The sequence below is a fragment of the Centroberyx affinis genome, unplaced genomic scaffold (genome assembly GCF_046629955.1).
Source record: "Centroberyx affinis isolate AG114_WGS23_722 - 3 ecotype Tasmania unplaced genomic scaffold, CSIRO-AGI_Caff_v1 ptg003356l_1, whole genome shotgun sequence".
In the NCBI taxonomy this organism is placed as follows: Eukaryota; Metazoa; Chordata; class Actinopteri; order Beryciformes; family Berycidae; genus Centroberyx; species Centroberyx affinis.
In genome coordinates this window covers 206,135-234,117 of record NW_027281350.1, presented here as the reverse complement: position 1 = coordinate 234,117, position 27,983 = coordinate 206,135, and the positions used below count along the sequence as shown (strand labels likewise).

At 43.4% G+C, this 27,983-nt stretch overlaps 1 protein-coding gene across 7 annotated transcripts; it reads left to right on the top strand.

Moving 5' to 3' along the window:
* Positions 1-412: 412 nt before the first annotated feature.
* Positions 413-26,784, top strand: cacnb4a (calcium channel, voltage-dependent, beta 4a subunit). Of its 7 annotated transcripts, none has more exons than XM_071538857.1 (14): positions 413-475; positions 1,887-1,970; positions 18,557-18,676; positions 19,274-19,396; positions 20,088-20,215; positions 21,047-21,093; positions 21,281-21,300; positions 22,390-22,470; positions 24,571-24,629; positions 24,740-24,849; positions 25,005-25,156; positions 25,368-25,463; positions 25,669-25,845; positions 26,521-26,784. In XM_071538857.1, the coding sequence occupies exons 1-14, from the start codon at positions 413-415 to the stop codon at positions 26,782-26,784; spliced, it is 1,524 nt and encodes a 507-aa protein (XP_071394958.1). The 7 variants fall into 7 exon arrangements, with proteins under 7 accessions (XP_071394958.1, XP_071394957.1, XP_071394956.1 ...); XM_071538856.1 differs by having other exon boundaries at positions 21,047-21,123; XM_071538855.1 differs by having other exon boundaries at positions 21,044-21,123.
* The last annotated feature ends 1,199 nt before the right edge of the window (positions 26,785-27,983 follow it).

Genomic DNA, 27,983 nt, shown 5'->3' with positions numbered 1-27,983 from the left:
TCATTATGAGGAACGAAGCCACTGAACGTCTCATTCATTCCAAGTCCGACGTGTTTTCCATTTTGTTGTGTCGTTCATGTGCAGCTCGCGTTGCAGTTTCGAGATTTCCGTCAGCACCTGAAGGCGGCACAACACAACTGGACAGGGGGATGAGAGGGGGGAGGGGGAGCGCATCAGTACCGCGGCAGCCGCACTGACTACACACAGGTTTCGGTGTGCAGCCTCAGTGAGCAGGACAGCATCCACACCGCGGTCAAAGCTGCATTTTAGAGCGGTTTTCTTCTGAAGTTGGCGTGAAGCGACCGGAGCAAAGCTGGAGCCGGCAGTCCACTGTCCGCCACCGGAGCAGCAGCAGTTCCAGTGGAGCGGGACGGAGCGGCAGCCTCCCCCCTGGACCGATGAACTGGCGGAGATGTCCCGCCACATCTACACCCGACACGGGATAGGCGACGGGCCGCAGAAGCCTGTCTTCCAGGTAATAACCGAGGCTCCTCTTCTCTTCTCTTCTCTTCTCTTCTCTTCTCTTCTCTTCTCTTCTCTTCTCTTCTCTTCTCTTCTCTTCTACTATAGGCTACAAATATCACAGGAAAACTGCAAGTCCTATAGTTCCCTTATTGGAATATTATAGGAACGCCATAAAAATGCCATATCAGGTACGATAAGGTCACTATAAACTGACTATTGAGCACCATAGATACACTTTCCCTATATATTTCCATATTGTAGGAATATTATAGTGATTTTGTTTGTCAAGGTCTCTTCTCTTCTCTTCTCTTCTCTTCTCAGTCAAAAAAAGTCAAAATTGTGTTTGTCCGCCCTTGTGTCTGACGTACTTCAAATAGAAATTGAATAGAAATTGCCTTTTTTTATGAGAAATCACCCAGTATGCACTTCTCTATTTAGCTGAAGCATTCTCTGCATTTTTCATCACTCCTAATGGCCCCATAAGGTGTCATTAATCAAAAAAGGGGCACAGGTCTGCAGCACGGTGAGAATTTGATTTATTTAAATAGAAATGAAATGGGGTGCTTAATTATTTATCATTTTTAGATGGAACTTCCATTTAAATGGAGCCTGTATGACGCAGCCCAAGTCACTTTTCTGGACAAGAAACTGATTTCAGCATTTGCTACTGGGCCTTCATTATAGTTTTTCTGCAGCAGATTTAGATATCATTGTCCATAGATGCATACAAACTCTCTCTCTCTCTTTAGGGAGTAGGGATTGCATTACCTCATGTCCTTTTGCAATTCTTTCCACATTCTAAAAGTTTTTAGTTGTATCTTTCCTGGAAAAGAAGCATTATCCCCAGCCGGCTGCCTCAGATCTAAGATGCAGATTGGAAGGCAGATTATTGCAGGATAGAAAACACTCTTACTGCCCCCAGACGCCCTTTCCAATGTCACAGGATGCCACATTATAGTGCGGGGTTAGAAAGGCCTAATTATTCCCTATACCCATCCACTCCTCAGGCATCGGAACACATAGGCTAAGTGTAAATATGAGTCAGAGAAGGTGAATCTATAAGTGGTCATGCAAAAGCACTTCACCACAGTCTGATGATGCAGTTGGAGATTGACTTCATATAATAAGGTCATCTCTGAGGATGAGAGGCAGCAAGACGAGAGGTTGCTGGAGGGGAAGGTGCCCTTGTTGCACTGCAATTGTGTGTGTGTGTGTGTGTGTGTGTGTGTGTGTGTATGTGTGTGTTTGAAAGGTAGTGTGAAAGAGTGTCAAACTTAGAGAGTGATAAATAGAGAGAAGGTGAAACAGAGACGGAGACAGTGGCAAAGACAGAACGCGAAAGAGAGAATTTCATCCCTGTTGTGTGTGTGTGTGTGTGTGTCTGTGTGTGTGTGTGTGTGTGTGTGCTTTGCCCTCACCAGGCCAACAGAGGGACCTACTCCAGACGCAGCCGGCTGAAGCGGTCCGACGGCAGCACCACCTCCACCAGCTTCATCCTCAGACAGGTAGGACCTTCCCATTCCATCAGTCTCACAAAACACTCAGTCAAGTCCATGTATTAGTCTGGCCCAGTCCCAATATTGACAGGTAGACCAGGAGGATTGTGAGCAGAGGTGGGTTTTGTAACTCCTAATTAAGGATGGGACGATATTCTTATCTCACAATACGATTCAATACACACGATACAGGGTTCATGATTCAATATAACTACGATATGATGTAATACATAAAAGTTCAATGACAAAGTATGACTGGGCAGATTTATGTTTATTTCTGAGACACAAATCTTTTTGTAGCGATGGCATTGTCTTGCTCGAATGTAAACAACAATTTAAAAATGTCATTACAAAATGCAAATAATAGAATTTGGATGGCGAGCTTGTGAAATTGTGGTGGTCAAGCCGTCTCATTTGTGATTACTACAGAAGAATAAAATGTAGCTATTATCAAGATTCATTTTTCTGCCCCACGATGTATTGTCACATTTTTGTATTGTGATATATTGAATTTCGATATATTGTCCCATCGCCTCTCCTAATTTACTTGTTGAGAACTGTAAAACACAGGCTTGAGAAGTTTACTGGTCTTCTGCACTACTAAACCACCGGCAGTTTCTGAACCCATGTATATAGCTACGCTCTGTGGTGGAGTTTGACACAGTTTGTGACACCGGAGTTTGACAGTAGAGTTAGGCTCTAATGTCAAGTGAAAAATGAACTAGAGCACAGTGACAACAGACGCTGCCAAGACAGGAGCTCTTGGCCGCTGCTGTTGTTTGGGGAATCAATGGCCTTGATTTGTATCAACTGGGGAATCGAGGCTGCTCGGCCGCTCCTGAGGCCCCTGCCAGCCATGTTTAATTCATATGGACGGGGTGAGGCAGGGCTGCATGAACACATGTTCGCCACTGTAAAACAAATTCAAATGGGCTTCCTGTGTTAAGTGAGTGTCCCGTAACACAGAAACGGGGAAGTTAACGCCGGACTATGACATCCCAGCTAACAAGTCACCGAGGAAGCTGAGGCCGCACAAGGACACTTTGTCATTGGCTGCCTTTTGTTCCACACTCTCTTCCTCTCTCTATCTTCCTCTCTCTCTCTCTCTCTCCATCACGTGCCGGCCCACTAACACCACGTGCCCGCTGTAGGTGAGCACATCAAAACAAATCAGAGCGGAGGGCTTTTTTGATGTGAACATACTAAGAAAACACGTGTGCAGCCTTTCAAAATCTATTAGCCAATTCATTTGCATAAGAGAGGTTTATTCTACAGATATGATTGATGATATTATCAAGAGCTGCGATCTTTGACCGCGATATTTTGCTGCAAAGGCATTCTGCTTTCCATAACATGTAGGTCAGTCTATACATGGGGAATTTCTTGTGTGAGTACTTGGAGTGTTGTGGTGTTTTAGACCGGATTCAGACAAGTTTTGCATTCAACTTCACCCACATGATAAACCCAACTTGACACCAGACGAGGACGTTCTGTACAACCATTTAGAGTTGATGGCTTTACTCTGAAATCGCCAACACGCTGTATCACAGCACCGCAGTTTATGCTCAGCCTGTTGACATCGCTCGTTAATTATGTAGCACCCACTGCAGGGAATCAGAATGGAAATTATGTGGCTCACCGTGTTGCGAGGAGGAAATATACATCAGGGAGCGCTCATTAAGATATACTCCAAAGAGAGAAAAAGAAAGAGCCGTACACACACACACACACACTCCTGCACACTCTCTTTCTCCGTCTCTCACACACACACACACACAGATTTCTTACTCTCTCTCTCTCTAACAAACACACTGTGTTTTGTGTCGTTGCCAGTTGCCAGCAGTGGGCTCTCTCTGATTCCCTTGCGTATCCATAGTAACAGCCATCCTTCAACCAACAGGGGTCAAGCCCAGCAGGTTGATTGGCAGGCAATCGCTCCTCCTGCTCAGCTGAAAGTATGATTTCCACTGTATGCCCTCTCAGGAAGGAACAATAGAGAAAGCTGAGAAGAAACCCACGCCTTTTCCTCTTCCCCAGCCAATTTACCTGAATTGTTCAGCCTCCTCCGCTAGCAAGGACTTTGAAAACACTTGAGTTATGTTAGCAGTCATTTACATCTCTATTATAGATTCTTATATCAATTCTGTACTTTGAAATCATTTGTAGTCGTTGCTTATGTGACAAATGACACAAGCCTGGATGGAAGGGCCGTTGTCACTTTACACTAGGGAGTGTAAAGTGAATGTTTCCAGTGGGTGGACTTTCTGCAGATTGACTCTGAGTATTAAGGTTATGGGAGGATGAGCATGGCAAATAGTGAGAGTCTCTTGGATGACCTCACACGGATCTGTCTTTTCAAAAGAAAAGGAAGCAGAAGGGGCCGCGTGCGAGGAGACAAGAGGCAGGAGTCTGTGTTCACCTCCTCCTGTCTGGATGTGCAGTGAGAAGAGGTTTGAAGTGGAGCAGAGTTAACTGACCTCAAGCAGCATGTCACTTAAAGCAGAGGAAGGTGGGTGGTGAGCATGAGAAAACAGCAGGTTTTTAAGGAAAGAGAGGAAAGATTAAAGAGAGAATTACATACAGTGATCAGTTTGAAGTAACACACTATTCCGCATGTTAGGCAGTGAAATAATAAGAAAGAGACAGAATAGATTAGAGCAGATATGGCTGAAATGCTGAGTCACAAGAGAGGCTCAACTGCAAAAAAATCTTCCTCTTAAGTCCTGAAATCGTAATTTTCTTCTTCTTTTCTTAAAATCTGCCAATGGTGTTATAACTTCACTTGTTTCCAATGCAAATTAACTTGTTTCAAGGATTTTGTAGACTCAAGTGTCGTTTTGTTGATTGCAGTGCAGTGATTTTGCCTTATTCTGATTGTTTCAAGATACTGACACTCAGTGTGAGCAGATAGAATGATTCTGTCAAAGAGAGGTACTGGTAGAAAGCTGATTTTGATGGTGATGGTGTGTTGTTGACCGTCCATGTCAGCCTCCTTCTGGGACAGCTGTTTCGCTGCTCGCATGGTGATTGGATGGCTGAACGTGCGTGAACGCCCTCTGACTCAACCTCATGATAAGAGGATGTTGGAACCTGCCAGATGTTTGCTGCCAGGAGGAATAATCCACCGCTAACAACCGCGAAGTAGCACGGGCAAATCATCCCGTAACAATCCAACTCATCTGTGGTGGATTTTATTAAGCTGTGATCCAGGTGCATCAGAAATCAATAAGAAATTCAGCCAATCATTATGAATCTTGCACAGTATAATAGTGGTGTAATGGGATGCAGAGGCTATTCAGTCTTTTCCATGGTCCTGTCTGCTAAGAAAAAGCCTGACCAGAAAATGAATTGAACAGAATTGAATGCCTCTTTTCAAAATTGTTATCCCATATTCACTTCCTGGGTCACCAAGGTTAAATTCCCCTCCTGTCCTGAAATGCAAATCTGACTGTAAGTATAATTGTAAGGCCGACAGACTTTTCTATAATCTCATTTTGGGATGGCAGGGGCTTTAAGATGCCACTGCTTCCTTCCGGAAAATTTAATAGCGTTTCTGCATCACAATGCGTTAAACAAAGACATCCGTTTAACCTAATTTTTTCAGTCTGCAGCCAGCGAAGTGATAAGGAAGGGGGCTGCTTCACACTGCTAATCCCTCTTATGTAGGTCGCATGGCTCGACTCAGCAGCCTTTCATTCGTGAATCGCTTGGTGGGGCCTGACCGCTGCTCTCCGACCCCCTCCCCGACCCCCCCCCTCCTCATACCTCACCAGTCCCTCATGAGTCTATCATTAGCCTCTGGAGACCTCACTCACAATAGCCTTTTTCCCTCATGAACAGTGTAATTCTTCTGGAAACATCACAAATCTGAATTGAGACCAACCGAATGAGAAGGGATGGAATAAGCTACTCCAAATGCATAAATGAATCAGCATTCAAATCCCTTGATTGTTCCGATGATATGCCTCATTAAAGTAGTAATATGCAAGATTTTTGGTGATCTTTGGTGCTCAGCGCTCATTGCTGTGGTGTTTCTGCACTGCTCTTCCCAGAGATCACCTGTCAATCAAACAGTGTGTCCAGTACTGTGACGTCTGTTTCCTTGGAGTTTCTGTTGATGCAGTTTGAGTTTCTGTAGGTGGCGCTCTTTTCTTTGTCTGTTCAACCATGGTGGCTATTGCTGCTCATGATAACTACCCAGTTCTTCTTCTGTTTATTCCAAACAAACCGCTGTTGCTGCTGCTAAAACGCATCACTTCCTGTGCACCAGGGGGGTTTTAGCAGGAAAAACCCAACACCAGGTGTTTAGAACAGCAAATGTAAAAGCTTTCATGAACTGGCTATAGGTTGAATCACCGTTGTGTTAAATCATTCAGCAACAGAGAGTAGCAAAAAGGACATTTGTTAATATGAAAATGTTGCAGATTATTACTTTAAATTAGATTAAAGTACAGACAGAGAGGCATCTAATGACATCATGTCTGGATTTTGTCTGTCTTCAGAGTCACTTTCCTGTAACTGGATGAGTGACAGTGCAGCAGAGTGTGGTTCTGTCGCTCAGCAGGTAGAGTATGGCAGTAACAGCTTCCACCAGATGGCATATTGTACTGAATGTCATGAGTTTCAGTTAGTGCAACCTCAAATAAGGCTGAGTTCCTCACCTGTTCAAAGCTTCACAAAACCATACAGCCGTATCCACTGTGGTGTGGGAAGACCCTCAGACCTCTGCTGCCCTCTGCTGCCTGCTCCAGATATGACTGGAAAGCACCCAACTTCTATCTTTCTTTCTTTCTTTCTTTCTTTCTTTCTTAATTTCTTTCTTTCTTATTATTTGTCCTTTTACATCTCTAAATATATGTTTGAGGTCTGAGCTGAATTAGGTGCAGGGCTTTTTGCATACTCATATGATTTAAAGCTGTAAGAATCTCTTGGTTAGTTTAAAATCACACACACACACACACACACACACACACACACACACACACTTACTTATGTCACTTTTGGGGTATTTACATAGACTTACATTCATTTCCTGGAGACTTACCCTAACCATAACCATAACCACTACTTGCCTAAACCTAACCCTTACCAAACCTTAACCTAACCCTAACCTTAACCACTGACCCAAAAATCAACTAACGATAATTAAACCATAAGGTTTCCTGAGTGGTGCCTGTTAAAAGGAAGAAAAAAGAAAACTGTGTCAGGACTAATGAAGATGCCTATCTGTTAAGAGCAGGTGTATCTGCTGTAATACAGCCAGTCAGAAGAGGGTGGTGTTGCACTGTTGCAAAAAAAGGAGACTTGGAGACTAGATTCTCTGATTCTCTTCCAATATCACTTGATTGGATACTATTAGGGATGAAATGGACATCTAATTGTTTTCACATATTTTACTATATTTACTTAATAAATTAATTTGCTTTTGTTTGACCATTTTCCTCCTTGTTGAGTCCTGTCATTTTGCTTCTGTTACCTAATTCAGTTGCCTTTTTGTCCGTGAGCTCAAATTTATCTTTGTTTATTTCTTTTGAGGTAACCGTTTAAAGTCCATTGGATTTTTTTTAGAAATCTCACCTACCCAATCTGTGACTTTCTATTCTATCATTCTTTTATCATTTGCAGCTGTGTTAATGAATGAAGTCTGAACTCTAATGTCTTGTAAGAATTTAAGGCAAATCCTCAGAACTATCAAATTAAATTGGATTGCTATAATTTGAGGGGAAATCACTTAGTTCTCATGAGATTTTAAGGGGCTTTGGCACATGTTGTCTAGGATGCAACTGTGTGTTTGACATTGATTTGGTTAAACAGATTTTTCATACTGATTGGAACAATATAAAATGCAATAGCTTCATAATTTCTCCATTCCTCTGTGCATGCATCCAACACTGCTCATAAATGGTGTTGTGATGAAATCCTTCGATGAATCAACTCAAAGACCTGATCTACAGTTTCTCTTCTTGACCCGGCTGGGCACTCCCTTTATTTACGACCAATCCCCCGTGGAGCAGACATGTGTAGACTGACGGTTATTTTATGGCCCCAGTGCGTTCATGAAGCTGTAATGACACAAACCCTCTGTGTTGTAACAGCGGCCCGGCTCGATAACACCGAGTCAAGCTCCCATTTTATGTATCATCGCTCAGCCCTTCACCTTTCCTGGGATGCTGCGTGTGTGAATTATGTGTTGAAACTGGGTGTTTAGGTCAGGAGATCATCTTACACACACACACACACACGGCTGCAGACACTCACACACACACACACACACAAACCGGTAACACTGAGGGCCATAGAGAAGAGAGTGCTGGTTAACACCGCTCTCAATCTGCAGACCCCCCTCTCTCTCTCTCTCCCTCCGCTGCCTCTGTTTCCTCTCCTCTTCCTTATTCACAGCCAGCCGAGCTGACTGGAGCGTCCGCCGGCCAATCAGCAGGCTGCATCCCACCTCTGTCATCAGTCAGTGCTGGAGGAAGGGATTGGCTCCTGCGCTCTGGTGCTTGGAAGGCAGATAAAATGCCAGGTCTGCTCTGCCTCTGGGGACAACCAGGCTGCCCTATAATGGGAATCAACACTCGCTAGGCTCGGGGGCAATAATATCCAATTTACCGTCAGGAAAACAGAGGGCTCCACCTTCTTTTTTTTTCTTCCCCACCCATCCGCTGCTCCGGTGTGGTGTGGTTGCTCTGTCTACCTTCATGTGGAGAAGGGGACTGGGCTGTCACTCCCCCTCCTCACCATCCATCCTCTCTGGAGCTGCTTGATCGCCGATCCTTTCTGTTTTTACCCCGTTTTTGCGCTTCTTGGAATTCCACTCCTCCATGTACGATAATTTGTACCTACATGGATTCGAAGACTCGGAGGTGGTGAGTGGAGGGCGGAGGGGTGTGAAACACTTTTTAGCCATGCTTTTCTATTGTGTCATGTGTGTGAGGCGCCTAACATACATCAGGGTTGAGTGTGTGTGCATGCTCACACTCTCAGACCCTTACACAAATACCCACAGAAGGCATTGAGACTAGGTTGCATGTCTTTTCCGGGGAGTTAGAAGAGGCTGGGGGAAGGGTGTGTGTGTGTGTGTGTTGGAGAAAGAGAGACAGAAACAGAGAGAGAGCCTCAAATCTCTGGTGTGTCTCAGTACATTGTCAACTGCTCCTCTATCATCCAGACTGTACAGTTTCCTTATTGACACCACTGAGGGGAAACAAGCCAGAGGAAGCTCTTCTCCTTCCATCTCACTGAGCATCCGTCGATCTGGGCAGGGTTGCTCTGCCATCTCGCCGTTGATTAGCCAATATGCATGCTGTAACACTGTGTGTGTGTGTGTGTGTGTGTGTGTGTGTGTATTTATGTATTTATGTGTGTGTGTTTAGCAGCCGGAGCGATTCTCAGCACTATCTTTGATGTATTCTCACTTATTCCATGCCAATAGCAGAGAGGACCATTTGTCTCTGTGGCTTCATTTGTGTTTTTCTCACTTCTTTTTTTTCTCTCCCTTCATCAATGACATTGTATATTGTTAAGGTCCATTGGTAAGACCAACAGTGTCAGCTGATGCATATACAGTATGGCCAGCTGTACTACGTACACTCTGTTGCTCCATTGCATCCAAGTGTGACTTTCACACAAGACTAGAACGTGTGCCTCAGAGAGATATAATTTGCCTGTTATTCTGTGTGAATTCTCACCCTCGAACAAGTGCTTGCACACACGCGCACACACACACACACACACACACACACACACACACACACACAGACACACACACGCTACTATTGCTACAGAGAGGCCTAGATTTATATTGATGTGCAATGGGCATCAGCGGGAGAAATCTGTGTTGGAGCAGCAGAAAAATGCTTACAAAGGCAATAAAAGGTAAGAGCTGCTGGGTGGAGGAGAGGAGAGGGAAGAGAGGAGGAGGAGGAGGAGGAGGGATGGTGAGGTGAGGAGTCCTACTGAGCCAGGATCTGTCAAGACCTCTCTGCCTGACTCCATCTGACTTCCTGGCTCACTTTTGAAGATCAGGGCTTTGGGGGAATGTTTCACACATCCTGTCATACGCATAATATTTAGTGAGCATAGGTTCTGTTGTAATACTAACAAAGCAAGAGTCTTTAATCCTCTTGCTTTGAGATTCTCTAATTCTCTCATCTCTGTAATCTAGTTAAATCAGAGATCTGGTATTTTTTAGGCTGGTTTGTCTCAATGAATATCAGCAATAAACTGAAATATGCTTCTCATATTTCATAGACTACAGCTACAGCACGGTCTAAAACCAGCATCTGCTTTCTTTTTGTCTCAGCTATTGTAGTCATCATGTGGTATTATTCCATGATTATGGGTTTGAATAATTGATAAGGCTGGGTACTGTTCACTTTCATGTCAGTCTATTCAGGAAGTGGATTTTCCTTAAAAGTCTATTATTGAAACTTTTTTTTTAGGTATTTTCCAGCCTATTAAGAAATAACAGTGCATTCACTCTCTCTCTTTCATTGCCAAACAGACTGCAGGTTTCCATTTCAATTTAAAATTTCAGAGTCAGTAAATACAAGCTTACAAAATCTGTACGTGCCTAGTGTCAACGTTGCGCTGTCCCACAATGTTCCACCTCTGCTGCTGTATTGGCAGCACTACACAGAACATCTTTAGAGCTCTTTAGTGGCCTTGCGGTTTACTATCAGCACTTGTCATTAGCCTGCGAGTGTCCGGCTTTTTAGGAAGTGAGACTTAGTCCAGGGACTTCTAAGGTAAGGGGCGGGGGGGGGACGAATGGAGCGAGCCTCCTGAAATCTGCAGCTTGTGGCTACTGGATGACCTGCATGCTATCTTAGACGCTTGTGTGACTCATTTCTAGTTGATTTCCTGTGAAGGTGCTACAGGCTACACACAGGGTTTGATGGCACTGTGTCCATGGATGTGTATTTTTGCCTCCCACCTGCTTAGTGAAAAGTGTAAAACAGAGAAATTGGAGGTAAAGTGCCTTGCTAGTCTATAGGGGTTCAAACCAGTGACCTTCCAGTCACAAACCCGCTCCTCTAACCTCTATGCTACTGCCACCCCCGATGGTGTGACCGGTGCACATAATGGAGTGTGAATGCTTTTAGCCTCAGCAGGATCAGATAGGGCCGGAGGTCAGGGGAGGCAGGAGAGGGATGAAGATGGGGGAACAGAGCGAGCGCTGGCGTCTGGAGAGATAAGGCTTGAGTGTGGCGCGATGGACTCAAGTCTGGCCACTTGACACTCCGAGATAATAACCTCATTCGCATCCCAGTCGTTGTGTGTGTGTGTGTGTGTGTGTGTGTGTGTGTGCATAATTGTGCGTGCGTGCGTGAAAGAGAGAGAGAGAGAAGAGGGGAAGAGGTCGGGTGGCGGGGTTGTTGCTTGTGTGTTTGTGTGTTTTAAAGTGCCTCATGCTCTGAATTCTTCTCTCGCCCCTCCTGTAAAACAAGAGGTGTTAAATGATGTCATCCTTGTTGCTCGCATCTCAAGCAGCAAATGTAGCGGCAGAGATCAAATTTGTAATGTACGTTTGCCTTTTGTCTGCTTGTTTCTAAGTAGAATCCAAGTCTCTCAGCACAAGAAAGCACAGCGGTACAATGCAGAAAACCAGATAAATCACGAAAGAAGCTTCTATTTCCAGAAAGGTTCTTCGTTATTTTGAATAATGAAACATAAAGCGAGAGCTAGTCTGCGAAGGCCTAAGGTGTGGTGTCCTCATGTGGCTTCCTCCCCAGTCCCCTAGTTATAGATTTAATTTGTAATGAGGCAGTAAATAACAGTTATTTGTATCAAAGGAAAAGACTCCCATGGCTCTGAATGGATCGTTAGCACAGGCGCCTGGAAACCCTGGACAAAGGCATTAATCCTCACCTTACAGCTTGGCAGGTTGATTTCAAAGACTTACTGCTGTTCACATCTTCTGATGCACGTTTTGCCATTCATTTTAATGAAATTATTGATATGCGTTTGTAGTGGTTTTTCATTCAAGCCATGTAGTAGGGTTTCCACAATATTTCCATACTCCACATTCAGTCTTCTTGTTGCCCTGTTCTATTCAGTTGTTCAGGCGTTCATAGCATGCTGGAATTCACAGTGGTTTTATAGCATAAATGCAGCAATTTGGTCGCTGGTGTCCCCATCTATGGAGAAACAATAGTCTATATTTTCTTTCTCTGTGTTTTTCATGATATAAATTGACAGTTCACTATGTCCCTGCCTTCAGTCAAGCATGTCATTTACTCAGTGTTGACTGGCCTGCAGGATACATCTAAATAGTCATCTGGGTTGCATATAGAGGCGATGGCAAAGCCTGCTACTGACCATGTCACAGAGATAACACTGACTCTATCAGACACACACCTCTCTCTCTCTGTATGAGCGTTCCTTGTGGCATGTATAGGGCCGTTCACGAGAGAGAGAACGCAACAATGCAAAATACCCGTTCTTCTGTGAAAGTGGCTCAGGATGGTAATTGGAGGAGATGGTTGTGCAAAGGGAAGCGCTATTCCAGGAGAAGAAAATGGTGAATAGGGCAGAATTTAAAGCAATACATCATGCCTTAGTCCACATATCAAGCAGCCCTTTGTAAGCATGTTTCCTGGTCCCATGAGCTTTACCCCATTTGTCCATGTGTGTGTGCATGTGTGTGTGTGTGAGTGCATAATGTCGGCTATAACGCAAGGTATAAGCACAACAGATTTTGTGTGTGTGTCTGCGTGTGTGTGTACATTATGTACATACATCATCATCATCATCATCATCATTGTTATCATCACTCTTCTTTTTCTTTCCCATGGAAGATTTGAATTCATTTAAACCTGCTTCAGTAATATTTATGCGAGCAATGGTCATCATCTGTTAAATCACATTTCCTATGAAGGATTCTCAATTTAAATACGAATTTCTATTTAAGAAGATCTGACTTCTTCAACTGTTATGAAACATACAGATGGATTCTCTTCAGAAAGCTAACAAGGTCCAACCTCTAGCACGGCTATAACGTATCACCCTGCCCCGTGTGGATGGATGGTGTTAATGGTGTGTGTTGAGTGGAGTATCTGGCAGCGTCCATGGGGGCAACAGACTGTGCCATCATCTGTTAGGTAAACATTTGTGCTGAGGCCCAGTTTTTCACCCCGTATGGCTGAGTCTGCAGGAAGGGCAACGTAAACCAGCTGGCTGCCGATCCACCCGGCCTGACGAGCTGGATATGAGCTGGTGGAGCTGCACAAAGCATCTCCCCCCTTCTCTCTCTGATGGAACACTACAGGCTGAAACTCAAGCCACCAAACATGTGAATTTGAATTGCTGTGTTATTTAAGGTGAAGAATACATAGCAGGTGCACCTCTTTGTATACACAAATATCTGTCTTAAACAGTTGTTTATTCTAGTAGTGTTGTAAAATATATTTTTTCTTAAAACAAGTGAAAAATTCTGTCGATGGATTGAGAAAATTTCACTTGTTTCCAATGCAAATGAACTTGTTTCAATCTTATCTTGATGCTAGTGGATCTGCCTTATTTCAAGATATTGTAAGGTTTTTTTTCAGTTATTATGAGGCAAACAACATTTTGATCAATACTATCAATGCTCAATACTACACCAAATGACTTGTTCAGATGGATATGTTTTTGCAGTGTAAGATGCAAGGTTTTCACGAGACAATGACGATACGCGTTATAGCAACAGCTAAAACACAAAATCAAGATCAAGATTAAGAACCGAGAGAAGCAGTCATGAACCCAGTCTTTATTGCTATCAGTGCGATGGCTTCACAAATGTCGCTTGGCAGCCCGTATTCATCCCCATGTGTCTAGTCAGTGATGGAACGCTTCCATGATCTTCACGCTTCAACAGCTGAGCGGAGACATACTGGATCCACAGTGGCCACTTGGACAGAGAGAGAGAGAGAGAGAGAGAGAGAGAGAGAGAGAGAGAGAGAGAGAGAGAGAGAGAGAGAGAGGGGGAGAGAGAGAGAGAGAGAGAGAGAGAGATGTCCCTTTTCCAGCCCAAATCATGATTCTGTGTATGCTGTGATGGTGTGTAAAGATGACAGTCATACATGATACAGATGAGATGCTGAATTTAAGCATCAAGAATTGAAAGTGACTAAATTGAAATTCATGACCAGGCAGATATATATAATTTTGATGTATATATTTTAGTGTTGTTCCAACCCATATTAGTTGCACACTATTTCAAATGTCTCTCTTCTCTTTGTATTTCTTTTTCAGGGCAAATGATGAAATGGTTTGTCTCAAAGAACTGCTGCACCAGTTTCATCACAGCACACTGCACATCGCAGCAACAGCTGTCAGTTGAGAGTAGTCAGCTGCAAAGTGCCCTATTGATTTTACTTTATAATGTCAAAACGGAGCTTATAGGGAGAGAAAAGCTGAAAGGAAGCAGTGGGAATATATTACTTTGTCTGCTGGTCTGCTGTGGGAGACCGATATCAGAGCCTGTGAGTGTTTACATAGAAGTGAATGGCTGGTACACACAGCAACATGATACCTCCCAGTTCTCTGCACTGTTGCATCACATGCCCTAGTGTCAATAATTATGACATTATTATGTTATGGAATACATCATGGCCATTGTATTATGCTGTCCTCAGCATTATTACATGATAACATATCAAAGTACACTTTACAAGTTACATAATCATCATGCACTGCTTGTTATATGGACAACAATTATTGGGCCATTTTAAACAAGTAGAAGGAAAGTAATTGTTGGCAAAATTTTCCCTTCTATCTTTCTTCAAAATATTGAGTGTTTATCATCGCCTTAACATATCACAATCTTGCTTGTACATGAAGAATTGAAGAAAAAGCAGAAAGATAGAGAGACAGAGATACAAAGACATGTTTAAATCAAATGACAGATAAAAGCAGACAGGCCGACAGATAAATAGAGGATTATAGATGACTGGAGACAGGTGGGTAATAGGCAACGCGAGGAATCGGATAGGATATTGATGTCAGTAGTGGTAACAGTAGTAGCAGCGGCCATAGTGGCTCTCATCATTCAGCCTCGCCCCTTATGTAACACACTGGCACGTGATAAAGCCTGGTCAGAGAGCAGAGGGGGACAGTTGGCTCCTGATCCTGGAGGGGCCAGTAGGTCCAGCAGCCTGCGGGCTACTGTGTGCTCTGTACACACACTTGGCTATACATCTGCACCTGTATTACAGAGCGATGGTGAGCATTAGAGGCCCCAGAGGCTCTGTCCCCTGGGCTACTTGTTCCCCTGTCTAGGGGCCAAGCCATCCAATGTTAATGCTAATGTAGTGTAGTTGTTACTCTGCTGTAAAGCAGTGAGAGTATAAGAGGCTTTGCAATTGCATCGCAATTCTCCTAGCAACCACATCTGGCACCATCATGGAGGTCGACTGAAGAATTGGCTGTATGTAAATAATGGCTAAATATATAACAATCGGGCAATAAAAAGAGAGGTACTAGACTAGCCACTACTAACACTAGCATCTTTTAGACAGATTACTGCGCAAATCAGATGTGTTTACAAGAAGATTGTGACTATGATCAGCTACCCAACAAGCTGACTGATTATCTAAACACAAAATGGCGAAATCAGTTCCCAGTCAAAAACAGCACAGAAATGAACCATGTGTATTCAATTCTGTTGAGAGAACGCATTGCCCAAAGGCTGACCTCTGCTGTGGCCTCCAGAGGATGCATTACATCACCTGAAACCCTTTTATTATGGTTATGGGTTTTCATTTCCATGTCCTCTAGATAAAATCATCTACCAAATGGCATCTTTATTGCATTATGCTGAGCATTTTGGTAAATCAAGGAAGCTTCGAATAACCAGCCCACTAAATAGTTTTTCACACACAGTGCTGATGCTGCACGGTGTTCTAAGAGATTGGAGCCGAGGCCAGATCTCCCACATGGGAAACCAAGCAGCTACAATACCGGTCAGCCAAAGGTGAATCCCTCAGAGCCAAAACAACGCTGCAGCCTGGTCACACATGCATCATAGTTGCATGTGGACAGTGTGAGCATGCTGACGGTCAACATTATCGGAGAAGGGTAGCATATCGCTATTGGCGTTTTCACATCAATTGAAGGATTACATGGTCCTCTATGGGTTGAGAAAATTCTCTGACCTCATGGGCTTATGAAACCCTTTCAAACCGCTTTGGATAAACTCAAAAATGCTTTGCCATAAAGCTAACTCTAAGCTGTATTTCTTAGCTCCTCAGAAGTTGACATTTTGGAGATTTTGGAAACTGAGATTTTAAGGTACATCATCTCCAAAAGTGTTTACAGTACAGGAATCCACTCGAAGGGGCTGACACAAGACCAGTGTGTAACTTGCTTGTCATCTCATTCTCGAGAGTAGGTTGCATCACGCTGACACATTCACCATGCTACCAGTGGCTGGTACAAGAAGCTATATCTTATGGCCTTGTGGAGCTTGCTTAAGCCCCTGCTGCATGCTGTGGATGGGGTGTGATCGTCACCGCTGTCTTGCAGCCACCTTCGTCAGGAGGCCTGAAATAGCGTCCCTTCAGCATCCGCCCCCTCACAGCAGGCTGGCTGGCTGGCTGGCTGCATGTGATGCTGGAGCTTGAGGAGCACACTGCTGCTGTATTGACTCCCTTGCAAAGCTATGCGGTGGGGAGACTGGCTGTGTCTCCAGCTGTGTCCGTTCTGGATCCACTGTTGCTATTGATTACGTTGGCGCTGTCTTGACGCTCTCCTCTCTTGCTCTTCTCAGCAAGTCAGTCACACGCTTGCTATCTTTCTGTCTCTCTCTCTGCCTCTCTCTTTCTCTGCCTCGACTAAATGGGTGGGCGTTTTTACTGCTCCTCACACCCAGCAGCCACTGACTCGTTGCTAATAAGGATGAGGGGTGAGGGAGGGAAGGAGGGAGGGAGGGAGGGAGGAGGGAGACAGCTCCTTAGATAGTGATGGTATGAGACTGATTCAGCCTGAGGCCAACTGCAGGGGCAGAGTCACCCACTGAGTCCCAGGAGACTCGGGGCACACACACACACACACACACACACACACACACACACACACACACACACACACACACACACACACACACACACACACACACACACAAACACACACACACACAAACATGTTCACTGTGGCTTTGCTCAAGATTAACATTCATTTAAGTTGAATTTGTTTGTTGTCATTTTACTGTTTAATCCCTATCTGATGGCAAAGTAATAGATAAAAACCTGTTCTATCAGTTGCAGTCGAAGCTATTACTCAAAAACACTTCAAACCTACTGTTATTTATAACTCTCCAAGTATTACTGTGGCATTATATGATAAGGTATAGCAGTGGCACTGTATAATGTTGAGTTGTCATCATCATAAATATAGATTTCCATTGTTTTCTCACCTAAGTGTATAATGTCTACTACTTCCAGGATCTGACCTCACATTGAAGATAATGGCTGCGGCTTATTCAGCAACGCTACACAGGAGCGTACAATACTCAAGCATCTGTCTCCATCTGAAAATGTCTAACCAGTCTAATCAGAGAGATGATTTCCCTGCCTTGTGCTGCCCACTCTGAGCTAATAGCTCTTTTATCGACACTAGGGCTGATCTCCATTATCACCCAGGTCTTATTTCACACAGCCCTTTCTAGGGAGAAATGTCATGCTTTCAAGGAGGAAGAGCGATCTAGCACAAGCCTGGGGTAATGGCTGTTAGCTTGCATTCAGTTTTTATATATTGTATATTATGAAGTTATAATATTGTCAGTTCCTTGAAAAAACTCTAATCTCCAGTTTTTCTTGCTGTAATTGGAATGTGAAGAAAATATTCACATCTCTTGGTCGAAAGAAAAATGTCTTAATTGCGATGTGTGCCAATATGAAATTTTCAGGTTTTTTGAAGTCCTGAAGTGGACTTTTTGGGGACAAGATTTTACAGAACATTGACAATATGTGTGATGATTGGTCACTCTTGTTGCTTTGTTCTTTACAGTCACTGAATGCAATGCTGGGATTTATTAATCCAAAACATACAGAGTCCCTGTTGTCATCCCCACAGCCCAGTACTCTCTCTGCCTTTGGCGTTTCTAATGTGATCACAATGACAGGCTTTCCCTTTTCACAGAGAAAAAAACAATAAAACACCGTCTTTCTGAGCACGGCCACCCAGCCGGCTGGTCAACTTTAATCAGGCTGTCTTTGATCCTGTATGGAGAGGAATACAACCGGTCATGTGACAGCAGCCCCTTGGATACACACACACACACACACCTGGATCTTTGCAACCTCCCACTCAGTATGCTCAGCCTCTGCTTTTAAGAAACACAGCCTCACATAATGTCCTGCATCTATTAGCACTATTTTGTATTTAAATGCATTTAGTTTTGAATAGGATGTATCAGATTACAGCGTGACAGGAGCACTAGAATCACTCTAGTGCCAGGGTAATTGATATTTTCACATATTACAATGGTTTATCATTTCTCTGAAGATTAAGCCCGTTGATGTCAGGTTTAATCAGTGTCACTTAGAGAGAGTTGTTGTTGCCCTGCAGTTGTATCAGCAGTACCGGACGTGTTGTGTCCTGTTGCTCTCTAGGGTTCAGCTGATTCCTACACAAGCCGACCGTCGGACTCGGATGTGTCCCTGGAGGAGGAAAAGGAGGGCGGCCGGCAGGAGAGGGAGCAGCAGGCCACTGTCCAGCTGGAGAGGGCTAAGGTCGGTCAAGTGTCCAGTGGCTCCTAGTGTCACTGGGAGCAACAGTACAATAGAGTGACATTCAGCATATTGCATCTCACACATATTCATATTCAAACACATGATAGAGTTCTACTGACTACACTTTACCGCTGGATTGTATAAACCTTCCTAATGCAGAGATTTACACTGGTCACATTTATAGTATAAGTAAGTCAGGCTGAAACCTCTCTTCAAGGAAAAATCCACCCTAAAACACTTACTGGTGTACCTTGGATTTCTGGGTCCATTTTGTCGTTTGGTGGTGTATTTTGGTGGTGTACATCGAGTTTAATAGCAGAATTTTTTTTAGTTATTTTGATGTCAATCCCTCAGAATCAAAGATCAGAATCAAATCATTATTTTGCACTGACAACATTCAACAATCATACAGGGAGAAATCCATCGTAGAAGAGGCAGTGAGGCCAATATCTCCACTGACAGTAGCCTCAATAGACCAGAATGCAATGCAGCTACAAGACATGTTGCGTTTTGAGTTATATTTTAATTCAGTGACTCAGAATTTGACGCAAAACTTGAACACTGTATTGCTTTTGCAATGCATTTCCCATCTCACAGACTAAAGCGGTGGCCTTTGCGGTGAAGACCAATGTGAGCTACTGCGGCGCCCTGGATGAGGACGTCCCTGTGGCAAGCACTGCCATCTCTTTTGATGCCAAGGACTTCCTCCACATCAAAGAGGTACAATTCAAGCACCGCTCAGCACCGCTAAACCTCAGTACAGTATGGTTGGTTTTTAATCACCAGGGCAGGGGTGTTCTTTTTGCTGTAGAAGATCAGAGTGGATATTTTAGCATTTGTATAGGATTTACCAATATATATCTAATAGACTGTAGCAGTAGCTTGGACCATGTGAACAGTCAATCCTTTTTAATCCTTATAATGACATAAGATGGGTGTATTAATTTTGCATTAAAATAAAAAAAAAACCTATATATTGTTTTATGTGTTATAGTAATTGGGGAATGATTGGTGAATGAGAGTCGACTGGGTATCTTGACTGTTGATTATAATTGTGACAGAATATTACTTTTATACATTATTTTAGTTACACCAAATTAGCTTGAAAAAAAAACAAAAAAACACATGTTCATATTTGTATAAAGCTTGAATGCCTATGTATTCCCCTGTATGTGTGTGTGTGTGTGTGTGTGTGTGTGTGTATGTGTGTGTGTATGCTGGACAAAAAAATTGCCTCATTGAGAACATTAAAGGGTTTCTAACCTAATTCTAATCAATGAAATCTAATATTTTTCATAATATGGAGTATAATCTCTAAGGTTTATTTGGGGGTCTCTACCTTCATTCATAGACTGTCCCCATGTAAAACTCTTCAAAACTGTGATGTGTTTTTTTTCTCATCGGCCCGCAGAAGTACAACAACGACTGGTGGATCGGCCGTCTGGTGAAGGAAGGCTGCGACATCGGCTTCATCCCCAGCCCGCTGAAGCTGGAGAACATCCGACTCCAGCAGGAACAGAAGAAAGGACGCTTCCATGGGTAAGGAGAGGGGGAACAGGACAGGAGCCGGGGTGAGGGAGTGATGGGAGGGAGGGAGTGTTGGAGGGATTATAGGTGTTGAAGACAGAACCGTTTGAGGGGTGAGTGGAGATTGGCAGCTGACGGACAGATATACTGTAACTGAATGGGGCCAGGAGGAGCTGGTGGACGGGGGAGGAGATTAGATGGATGAAAGCCAAGTCGGGTCTGGTGGTCCAACCTCTCCCTATAGGTGTGCCTGGATCCTGGCCACTGCAGAATTTTCCATCAGATGGGGCGATGCGTTTTCAGCCAGTAATACATTTGAGTTGCCATGTGTCATCATTTTTCTTCATTGACAATGGTGACAGAAACAAGGCGGTCTTTTTCTATCTATTGATTTGCTGCCTTGAGTCACTCAGCTCTACTCTTTGCTGTCTATTCTAAAGGGCATTTTCATCAGCAGCCTTGGCCTCAATAATATTAGAGTGAAATAACACTGCTGATGTTGTTTCAGGTGATGGCATATGGAGGATAGTTACAGTACAATGAACATGACAAAATATTCACCTTGAAGCAGTCAATGCATCTTGATTAAATCCTATATTAATCCTATATACTTTAAGATACTGGTTCTGTGGTACTGTGATACAATATGTGTTCCTTTTACACCCAAGAAATACCATATACTGCTGCTTATTATTTTCTATTGTAAGCTAAATATATCACAATTAGCATGAAGACAGAGGCAGTAGTGACCCGTTTCCCCAGGAGGATGGGTGTTTGATTGATGATGTCTGCCCGTGTTCCACATTAACACTGTTCTCTCTTCTTGGTGTTTCATTGTAGCAGTAAGTCCAGCGGGAATTCCTCTTCCAGTCTCGGAGAAATGGTCTCAGGCACGTTCAAGCCAAACCCCAATTCTGCAGGTTAGTCCCGCAGAGAGGAGGCTATGTAGGTCAGGGAGGAAACATCTCCTTCTTCAGGTTCAGAGTGTGCCATGAGAGATCGCCATATAATGTCTGATGTGATTTGACACTGTCCCCATCCAGTATGTACTCATCTGGTCTTTCCTTCCTTCTACAGGGAAGCAGAAACAGAAAGTGGTGAGTATAACCATTTATACACTACTACTACTACTGCTACTACTACTACTACTACTACTAACAATAATGATAATAATAATAATAATGACGATGATGATGATGATTATAGAGAAAAGTTCATAAAAGCTTCATTCTTGGAGCAGTTATACTAAATTGAAATGGAATTTATCAATGAACTAAAGGAGACTGTTTATTGCAACCACTGGTACCAATAACACTACAATAAACACTCATCCTTTTTGTAATAAAGGTTATCACTCATTAGAAATAAGCAGTTTTTACTCTCAATAAAACTATACAACTTCCTATATTTTTGGAGCATTTTTTTTAGCCTTTTCAAAAACACACACATAGCTGATCCATGTCTTTATTTTCTCATCATCTCATGCTATCTGTTGTAGCAGGGAATGTGTCAGGACAATTGGAATATTTATACAGTAATAACAATAACACATATTCTACCTAATAGATAGATAAAATACACATGAACCACAAAAGCACAAAACAGGCAACACAGCATCAAACAGCACAGTCTCCAGACAGAGATCTAGAAACAATATTGCCATTTGTTTCAGTACTATTCACATCCATATTTACTGTGAATCTCAGTTGAGGTACACAGGACTCGAGCATATTCAGTTGGATCCTGGATTGAACCTCATTAATTTCATGGGTATGTCCTGCAGACATGACTGAACACACCGTTAAACCATTTAGACCTGTCCACTCTGATTTCAGTCCAGCCCTGCCAGCGTTCACTTAGAGGCTTAATGCTGCTGTTAAACTGATCCAGCCTATCTTAACCTGAGCATGCTTAACTATAATAGGTTACATTAAATTAATTGGTTGGTGCATCCGAGTCAGTGAGCTACAGCTACAGTGTTTTTTTTCTCAAAAGTGTATGAAGTGATGAATTTCAATGCCCTTGTGTTTTCTCACTTGGTCAAAAGACAGTATTAAAGTGGTAATAAGCAAAATCCTGTTTTTTGTTTTGTTTTGGTGACATCTTTGTGGATGCTCATTGCTGTGGTGTTTCTGTGTGTGTGTGTGTGTGTGTGTGTGTGTGTGTGTGTGTGTCCACCACGTCAGGCCGAGCACATCCCTCCGTATGACGTGGTACCCTCCATGAGGCCAGTTGTCCTGGTGGGACCGTCCCTGAAAGGCTATGAGGTAGGACACCCTGCTGCTCCTCCAGCCGTCTGACTCAGCCGCTCTTTCACATACAACTTGAACCCTCATCTCCGCGTCCTTTGGCATTACTTAACTGACTGCTTTCTATAACCAATTTGATACTTGTATATATTTTTAAATCCATTTTCTTTATTACGGTGTGAGGCAGAGAAGTGCATTTCCACAGTAGAATCCTTGTTTGTGGAGCGCTGAGCCGAAAAATAAAATCCATTATGACTACTCAAAAAAGATTGAGGTACCACATTCAAAATTTGGGAAAAAATAACTGGATACAAAACTCACATTTCACTTACTGATTTAGACACACACAACAATACACATATTTTGTCAAGAGAAGCTTTCATCAGAGCATTCAGAATTCAAACTGACTCTTTTTTTGAGTAGTCGTATTGCATTTTCTTTGTGTGCTATCTTTCTATGGTTGATAATAGTTGATATGGTTGACGACTGTTGTGACCCTCTCTGATACTCTAAATAGTGTGGATTTGCTTCAGCATGTACAATTATAGACTATCATCCTATGATGTTGAGCCCTCATTTGATTGAAATAGAATTAGAGTCTATACTTATATACTTTTACTGGCAGTCTCATTCTTTTACATCATTTTCCGTGGGTGAGGATGCATCCATTATGGGCCAGGCTGACTAATGCCCAATGTCGCGTGTCATAGGCTCTCTCTCTCCGCCTGCGCCGTTTCTCACTAAAGTTGAAATGCTCAGAAACCTTAAAAATGAAACCGCTCATTGATAATCAATTACCATTGGAACCACAGGGCAAACGATAAAGGAGGCCAAGGGGGTGGTGGGAGGTGGGAGCTCGGAGTCGGTCGTCATGGAATCGCAGTCTTCATCTCCTGTTCTGGTGTTGCCGTGGCAACAACCTTCTGGGTAAACCACGTCAGTCTGAAAAAGTGGAACATGGTTTGAAATTAGAAATAGAAAATAATGTATACTGCACTAGAAGGTTTTGGAAGGAGAGGAAGGGCGAGATGGCACTTCGTGTTTCCATAGTCGACACGGATGCCCAGGAGGAACTGAGATTTTGGCTATGAATCACATCTACCAGCCTTCACTGTTTTATTATTCTCTTTGGGCACCGTAGAGGTGAATCAGTAACAGAAGGCAGTATAGTTCTATGCGTTATAAAACTTATGAATGACCAGATTGTGCGTTGTTTCGTGCTATTCCTTGTACCAACAGCACAGAGTGAGGATGCAGTCGCTCTGACTCTGTGCAGGATAATTAATAAGACTTACGTTCCATTGTGTGTGAAGGGTGCTACAACTAGAAATCATCTGACAATTATTCTGCGTTTCATCTGACAACTATTCTGCATTTCATCTGGAAGGACATGAAGCCCCTGTCATTCCACTGTCACTGCCAATCTAGCTCCTTCTAACATAATCAGAGTGACACTCGGTACTTTGCCTTATGCATGTACGTAGATATTCACTGCCTAGAGTGAAACACCTCAGACCAATGGAAAAACTATCCACTTTTTCAACAGAACCGGCTACTTTGACACACAGCTCTCCTCCATCACTGCTTCCAGGCTTCCGACAGGCATTCATATTCATCAGCAAAGCCTGTACAGGAGACTGGACTGTGTGAGATTGCTCCAATTCATCACCTGTCCATTGGTCTTTATGACACTTCTCATTGTAGCTCTTAATCACTTTATTTAATGTAACTGGTGTTTCGTTCTGGGGAGAGCCAAGAGGAAAGAAGCCATGCCCGCTGTAGACAAATGGCTCGGTCAAGTGTGTAATTCACAGACCCGGCTCAGCGGCAGCCTGAATGGACTGTGTCAGGGTGAAGAATAAGAGTGATCATTCTGCAGCCTTTTCAGTGAGATTTCAACTTGTTCACTGCCCTGTAGCATATGGATCTGTAAGGATGGCAATGTTGTACAATGCTCTACAAACACCATCTGTTTGCTTATATCCTGTCTGTAACTATGTCCTCTCCTTTACCTGCTTCCCTACTCTATTTCTTTCACTGATCGATCTTCTTCTCCCTCCTTCTCTTCCTCTTCTGTTCATCTCATCTCCTGTTCCTTGCCCCCATTCATTGATGTAGGTGACAGATATGATGCAGAAGGCGCTGTTTGACTTCCTGAAACACAGGTTTGATGGGAGGTGAGCAGTCAAAGCAAGGCAGCATCCATGGCTTGACAGAGAACTGTACTGTACCTTTATCATACAGTTTTCATTCTCTGTATGACTCTGACTCTATTGTTTTGTTTCAGGATATCCATCACAAGGGTAACAGCTGACATATCTCTGGCCAAGAGGTCAGTACTTAACAACCCCAGTAAGAGGGCCATCATTGAGAGATCCAACACCCGCTCCAGCCTTGGTAAAGCTACAGGAATCGTCTTACTCAATGATGTGCATGTCTTGTAGATGTGGAGAATACAGCTGTTTGGTTAAATCTGGCAGATATATACAGTATGTATATATTGCCAGTCAAACAATGCTTCCCTTTACAATGTCTGTGCTGTCTTCTTGTAGCGGAGGTCCAGAGCGAGATAGAAAGGATCTTTGAGCTGGCCAGGTCTCTACAGCTGGTGGTGCTGGATGCTGACACCATCAACCACCCAGCACAGCTCATCAAGACCTCATTAGCACCCATCATCGTCCATGTTAAAGTGTCCTCACCTAAGGTAACACTGAGGGCCTGTAACACTGGGAGGTGGTCTTTCAATTGCTGCCCTCTATTGGCAGGATATATACTCTTGAGTCTTAAAGTTCAGAGTGCAATAATTCACCCACACCCACATTATGGCTTGTATTTGAAGTTGTGCATCTTTGATGTTGGTGTTTAATCATCATTGGAGACATAATCCTATGTTTTTGTATGCATGGTCCTCACAGGTCCTCCAGCGGCTGATCAAATCGAGAGGGAAATCTCAAAGCAAGCACTTGAATGTTCAGCTTGTGGCAGCGGACAAACTAGCACAGTGTCCTCCTGTGAGTAAACTTTATTTTTCTGTATGATTCATCTTAGTGATTACTCTCTTTAAACCTTGTAAAACGCTGCGCCCTCATCAAGATAAGCAACCAGCATTCAGTTGTTAAGTTTCCTCCTGCAGCAGCCATGGGTGTAAATTGGAGAAGATATCCATGTGCAGCGGTAGCAGCAGCTTCACTTTTCTCTCTCTCTTCCCCACCTCAGGAGATGTTTGATATTATCCTGGATGAGAACCAGCTGGAAGATGCATGTGAACACTTGGCGGAGTACCTGGAGGCGTACTGGCGCGCCACACACACCTCGCTCAGTACGCCGCTCAACCCCCTGCTGGGACGCAACCTGGGCTCCACCGCTCTATCCCCATATCCAGCTGCTATACAGGTGAATTTATCAGACTGGCTTCAAATGGAAACAAGTTGTGTTTTATTAAACGCCCCAATCTTTTTGCCTTACCTCAGGTAGTTACATTCACAACCAGTCTCATTTATCACGATGTTCATATGTTTGTTGTTTATCTGTATATGAAATTCAACCATTCTAAAATACATACTCCTCATTTATGAACCTTGTGGACAAGGAGGAATTCACAAATATGTGAAGTGAAAGCTGGGTTCCTCATAACTGATTTAAAATGACATTAGAAGCATGAATTATTTCCTGTCAGACTTGCTGTGCAACAGTTTCAGTAAAAACATGACGTTCAGCTGTGTGACATAAAACTACCTAGTTTCATTTTAATTTCCACATCAGTAATTAACTGTAATCAGATGTGATCAAGACCATAATTAAACTGTTCAGTCCTGGTTTTGGAGTTGATTATCTGAAGCCTAAATCACACTGATCTAATCCTCAGGGCTTTACCATTATACCAATAACATTGCCCTTCCCATCTATTTAATGCTTAAATATATTGCTTGAGAATATCAATAAATGTTTACATTAGATCACATTTCCTCATAAATCTCATTTGAAACTTCCCAATGCTTGTGCAAACCATTTCCCAATTTGTTTGCTTGTCTTGCGTGACATATTAAATGGGATTATATTTTCGGATAGGCCCAAAGAAACCGAAACAGCAACCACACAACAGCAGACCTTTCACCTGTCGAGCGCCGCAGCCTGATGCCGGCCGATGAGAACTACCACAACGAACGGGCACGGAAGAACCGCAACCGCCTCTCCTCCGGCTCGCAGCACAGCCGGGACCACTACCCCCTGGTGGAGGAGGACTACCAGGACCCCTACCAGGACTCTTACAAGCCTCACCGTAACCGAGGCTCCCCGGGAGGCTATAGCCAGGAATCCAGGCACAGGCTTTGAGCTGTGGCCCGCTGTAAACCAAGTGCAGGCCTCTCTTTCTCTAACCAACCACCTGTGGAGCTAAGAGTTGAGGCAGCTTTGCTGTAACACGATGAAACTACTACACTCATTTGGCTCCAGTTGATTTGGATTGTAACCACCTCTTATCTGACGTGTAGTACCTCACTTTCCCTTTGCCGTCAAATTCAGAATACGATTCCTGCTCTTGTATCAATATGAACAAGAGAAGGGGTTGCATCTGAAAATAGTGCAAGAGCAGGCTGGTGGTGTTTTAAAGGGTAAAGCTAAAGCTGGACCTCATTTGAATTTGCCCCAGATGTGGCTTCTGACCGAAGCGAAGTGCACTAGCAGATGATAGTGTACGACTTAGGCCCTTCTGGACTCTTCCTGCCATCTCAGCTGTTACTGTAGCATGCAGGTGGGACTGTCACTACAGTTCACTACCTGCCTCAAGCCAGTGCCAGAAAGCACCAAGCATCCAATGGTGATGATCAGCACAGAACCTGTTTGCACGTATCCGAGAGCTGGTAGAAGCAGAGCGCAATGCATCTTTATTGATAATGCTCTTTAAGTTTGTTTGCCATTGTCTTGGAAGTGTGTTTATTCAAACCTGTGGAAACCTGTTCCCAAAACCAGAGTTGAACAGATATGTTTTTGTATGTCCCCGGGCCTCTCTTCTTTCTCAGAAATCACACTTAATGCCACTTTTGCCATTAATCACATCAGGACAGAAAGTCATGCAGAACTGCCACAGACTAATAGATTACAAGGTTTCCATCCACAGGAATGGGTTTGACCATTTGAGATTATTTAGACTATGAATTAGACTGACAGATGTAGCATTGTACTGTTACCCATGTAAGGGGGGTTTCTTCAAATGATCAGGGTTGATGACTTGAGATGGATATAGCCTAGTACACCAAGTGATATTTACCAGTTTTAAGTCACTAGAATGGTCATGCCAGCATGTTTTTTCATATGCCATGCATTTATCAAGTGCTGTTATCTGTTATGTGTTTGGCAGGACATACGTTGGAGGTGTAGTATAGTATTTTAGTGAGTGACTTGTCTTTAAGGCATCCATATTTAGATAAAGTCAACGTAATGCATAGAGAAATGGATGCCTTATTTATTTGAAGATTCACTTCTGGTACATCAAATGACATTCCATTCATCTCGCCTTTCAAAGCCCTGCATAC